At 55.1% G+C, this 4,289-nt stretch overlaps 1 protein-coding gene across 1 annotated transcript in view; it reads right to left on the bottom strand.

Annotated features, from left to right (window-relative positions):
* The window catches only part of SGIP1 (SH3GL interacting endocytic adaptor 1), a 50,678-nt gene that overhangs the window by 26,090 nt on the left and 20,299 nt on the right, over nt 1–4,289 (bottom strand). Inside the window, exons 6-10 of the mRNA XM_033516252.1 lie at nt 3,393–3,568; nt 1,659–1,670; nt 1,171–1,182; nt 567–591; nt 170–232 (exon numbers count right to left, since the gene is read on the bottom strand). Of these exons, the coding sequence (XP_033372143.1) occupies nt 170–232; nt 567–591; nt 1,171–1,182; nt 1,659–1,670; nt 3,393–3,568 (288 nt within the window). The remainder of the gene's footprint in view (nt 1–169; nt 233–566; nt 592–1,170; nt 1,183–1,658; nt 1,671–3,392; nt 3,569–4,289) is intronic.

Genomic DNA, 4,289 nt, shown 5'->3' with positions numbered 1-4,289 from the left:
CCAGGGATCCAGGGGCTGCCCCAGCTGCTCTGGGAATTCCATTCCTCCCCCTGGCAGGGAACAATTCCTTCCCAAAATCCCTTCTAACCCCTGGAGCTTCCCATCAAGCACAGTGGGAATGTTCCAAACCCAGACCGGGGTGAGGTGCCTGAAGCTTGGATAATCCCACCCTGCACTGACCTGGCGGGGTCTGGCGTGGGCGTGGAGCGCCGGGGCCGCGTGATCTCCTCACCTGGGGCAGGACAGACGTGGATGAGAGTCATTCCCACTCCAGAGCACCCTCCTGTCCCCCCAGACCCCCCTGCTGTCCCACCCACCCCGCTCTGCAGATCCTGGCAGGAAAAACCTGCTTTTAATTCCCATTTATTTCTGCACAGAGCTAAACCAGAGAACTGTGCTGGTATCCCAAGGATGTCCCCCACACCCTTCTCCAAGGAAAACTTTTGGGAGCCACCAGCTCTGCCAGGATCACTTGAAACCAAATTGAACTCACTCCTTTCCCCCCGCTCTCCCAAACCCCTCTGGCAGGTGCAGTGTGGTTTTTACAGGCTGCAGGAGATACTCACTGGATAAATTCCTTTTAATCGTCCCCTGGAAGGAGAAACACAGGGATAAGTGGGATGCACGGGGACACGGGTGCTTGGCACCCCAGGAACAAAGCAGCCCAGCAGAGGTGACATTTCCTGGAGGTGGCTGAACTCCAGGGAGCAGGAAACCCTACAGGAAACCCTACAGGAAACCCTACAGGAAACCCTACAGGAAACCCTACAGAGAAGTTCTGAGCCCCACCAAGCCACCGCTGGCAGCTCTAAAATCCCAAGTGCCACATCCACAGGGATTTTAAATCCCTCTGGGAATGGGGACCAGCACTGCCAAGGGCTCATGGAGCACAACCCAAACCCTCCCAACCGCGGCAGTGGGGACGCCCCAGAACCAGCGCAGATCTTCCCAGCCTTGGGGACCCCTCTGTGTGATGGAGGTGCCACCGTGGCTGCGGTGACACTGTGGGGTGTGTGGCGCCATGGGGTGTGTGGCGCCATGGGGTGTGTGACGCCATGGGGTGTGTGACGCCATGGGGTGTGTGACGCCGCTGACCCCACACCCCGTGCCCGCCCCAGAGCCCCGGTGTGCCCCAGGACCCCATTCCCGTTCCCAGGAGTGGGCTCTTACCGGGCTGCGCCGCTGCGGTCAGCGAGAAGGGGAGAGAAGAGACACCTGGTCAGAGAGTGACAGGTCAGCACCCCACGGTCCCCAACAGCCCGTGGGTCACCCTGGGAGAGCCCCCCAGGATGACCCAAATCCTGGGAAACGGGGGGATTTCCCCACTGGAAGCTGAGCTCTCTTGGAGGAGCCCCAAGGCCCCACGGATGGGTTTTCCTGCCTTCTCCTACCTTTGGATGTGCTCGATCCAGGTAAAACCGAACCCTTGGGCACCTTGTGCACATTCCTGGACCCAAACTGCACCCCCAGAGCCAAGCCCAGCTCTATTTTTACACATTCTATTTTAAAATGCTCTAAGCCAGCGATAAAGGAAATTAAACTCCGTTCTACAAGGGCAGGATTTGCTATTTGCTTTTGGCATCTCAGCTCTAGACACAGGACAAGAGCACACAGGGCTGGGTTCAAACATTCCAGGAGATAAAAATTGCTTTTCTTACCGGACTTTTCCTCTAAAAGAAGGCAGGGAGAGGAAAAAAAAAATAAAAGAGAGGATGAGAAGGTGAGGGATTATTTCCCTAAGGAGGAATTGAAGATTTGTGTTGGGTTAAAGACGCAGCAGAGCAGAGGGACAGGAGTGCTCCAGCTTCACCCGTCATGTGCGAGACCAGAGGAACAGGGAGCATTTGGAAATATAAAAGTTGGGTCTGAACCAGGTTATGGAAAGAATTCCATGCCCTGGCCATTCTCAGTTGAGGCACCAGAATTCCCAGTGCAGTTCTGGTATGAGAAGCCTGGGAATGAGGGTGGCTACGGACACCTGGCACCAGCTGCCTGGAGAAGCTGGGGCTGCCCCTGGATCCCTGGGAATGTCCAAGGCCAGGCTGGAGCAGCCTGGACAATGGAATGGGAATTTAGGTCCCAATCCATGGGATTTCTGATCTCTCTCCCAGCAGGGATGAGGTGTCGGAGCGGGGCTCTGCAGAGGGTTTGGAGGGAAGACAAGCCCAGGATGAGGGCAGGGACCTGGCAGCGAAACCCGGGATTCCTGCGGGTGCCAGATCCCTGCAGGCAGCTCCTGCCCTGGGCTCTGGTGCTTCCCTGGCCCCTGCCAGGATCCAGAGCAGCTCCACACCCCGGCCCATCTGCTCCCTTTGGCTGCACGGATTTGGGATCCTCCCTGATCAGGGAGCTTTTCCCTGAGCACATTCCACAGGGAGGCTCCGGCTGCAGCCCCAGGGATCGCCCCAAGGCACAGCATCATCCCCCTCCAACCCAGCACCCAAATCCTTCAGCCCATCCCACGCTGGGATCCTCCTCACCCCTTCCCAAACAACAGCAAACCCCCAACCCCGGCAGGAAAAACCCCATGGAAAAGAGGAGACAAAAATCACGTTTGGTAAAATGCACGTTCCACCAGAATTTGGTTTTCCTAATATTTATATTATTATTATTATCATCATTATTAAATTGTTCATTTTGAGGTTGGGTTTTCCCCCTTTTTTTTGGTGCTTCCCAAAGCATCCAAGTGCCATTTCCAATCCTGGGATGCCAACAAACCGAAACTCCCTGGTTTGGGAAGCAGAAACAAAACACAGGGATTTTATTTCTGCTTGGCTTGGGGAGTTATTCACACTTCAGACCCAGGTTATTTATAAATCATGGAAAGCTTTGTCTGGGAAGTCACCAAAGGCCACACTAAAACCTCCTGAAATCCCAGAATCCAACGTTTTCATGGGATGAGCCAACAGGAATCTTAACAAGCCTCAGGAAAAGCGGAGTGGGGCGGTCTTTATGCCAAGCTGGACTAAGGAAAAATTACCTTTCCTTCCAGAAACCCGGATTCACCTCCAGGGTGGGAAACACCCCCCTAAAATCCCATGGAAAATCCCACAGATGCTTTCCTTGCCTTGGGAATCAGGGCAAGACCCTGAATGATGATGATTGATTGCAATTCCCCTTTTTCCTCATTGAAAAAAATGCGAAGAGGGAGGGGAAAAAAAAAACCCTGGGGAATAAAACATCCCAATCTCTTTTCTGAGCAGGAAAGGGAATTTTTACACCGTTTCAAACTGGAAACATCATTCCAACCCTCCTGAGCAGCACCTGCAGCCACCTCCCTGCAGAAGGACCCCGGTGCTGGATTCCAAACCATCAACCAAGCTCCCGCCAGATCCCAGATCCCTGTGGGATTCCTGGGATCTGGGAGGAGCAGGAAGGGAGCAGGGACTCACCACGGGGGACGGAGAAAGAGCGATGTTGCCTACGGAGGCCTTGAGCTCGTCCACGGTGGCGGCGCTGCGCAGGACGTCCTTGGCCTGCAGGGGCTTGATCTTGATGTTGAACTTCTTGTGCGCCTCCTCCTCCTCCTCGGACTCGCTGGAGGAGTAGAAGTGCTTTCCTTTGGTAGGTAGGGCACAGTTAAGGGATTTTCCCTCCTCAGGGATCCCCGGCTGGGCTGGCTGGAGAGAGGGGATCTCGGTGGTCCCGGAATGCTGATCCCAAACTGGGGGAGGAGTTCCTGTGCTGGGCCTGTCGCTGCCAGGGGATAAATCCAGCCCAGGGGGTCTGGCCATGCCTGGATTTCATGGAATTGTCCAGCTTGGAAAAGCCCTGTGAGACAATCGGGTCCCCCAGTGCTGGCCCGTGTCCCCAAGTGCCACATTCCCTGTGGATTTCAAACCCCTGCAGGGATGGGGACTCCACAACTGCCCCAGTGCCTCACCAGCCTTTTCCAGGAGGATGCTTTCCCAATATCCAGCCTAAACCTGCCCTGGAATTTGAGGCCATTCCCTCATCCTGTCCCTGTTCCTGGGAGCGGAGCTGAGAGCCAGGAGCTCCTCCCTGTTCCTCCTTTTCTCTGGGATAACCATGGACATCCCGGTCTCCATGGAGCATTCCCTGCTCCTCCTTTTCTCTGGGATATCCATGGACATCCCGGTCTCCATGGAGCATTCTCCATGTTCCTTTTCTCTGGGATAACCACGGACATCCCGGTCTCCATGGAGCATTCTCCCTGCTCCTCAATTTCTCTGGGATAACCATGAACATCCCGGTCTCCATGGAGCATTCTCCATGTTCCTTTTCTCTGGGATAACCATGGACATCCCGGTCTCCATGGAGCATTCTCC

Source organism: Parus major, chromosome 8 (genome assembly GCF_001522545.3).
Source record: "Parus major isolate Abel chromosome 8, Parus_major1.1, whole genome shotgun sequence".
NCBI classification, from domain to species: domain Eukaryota; kingdom Metazoa; phylum Chordata; class Aves; order Passeriformes; family Paridae; genus Parus; species Parus major.
The sequence above is the reverse complement of the archived record's forward strand: the minus strand, read 5'-3'. Positions and strand labels throughout refer to the sequence as shown.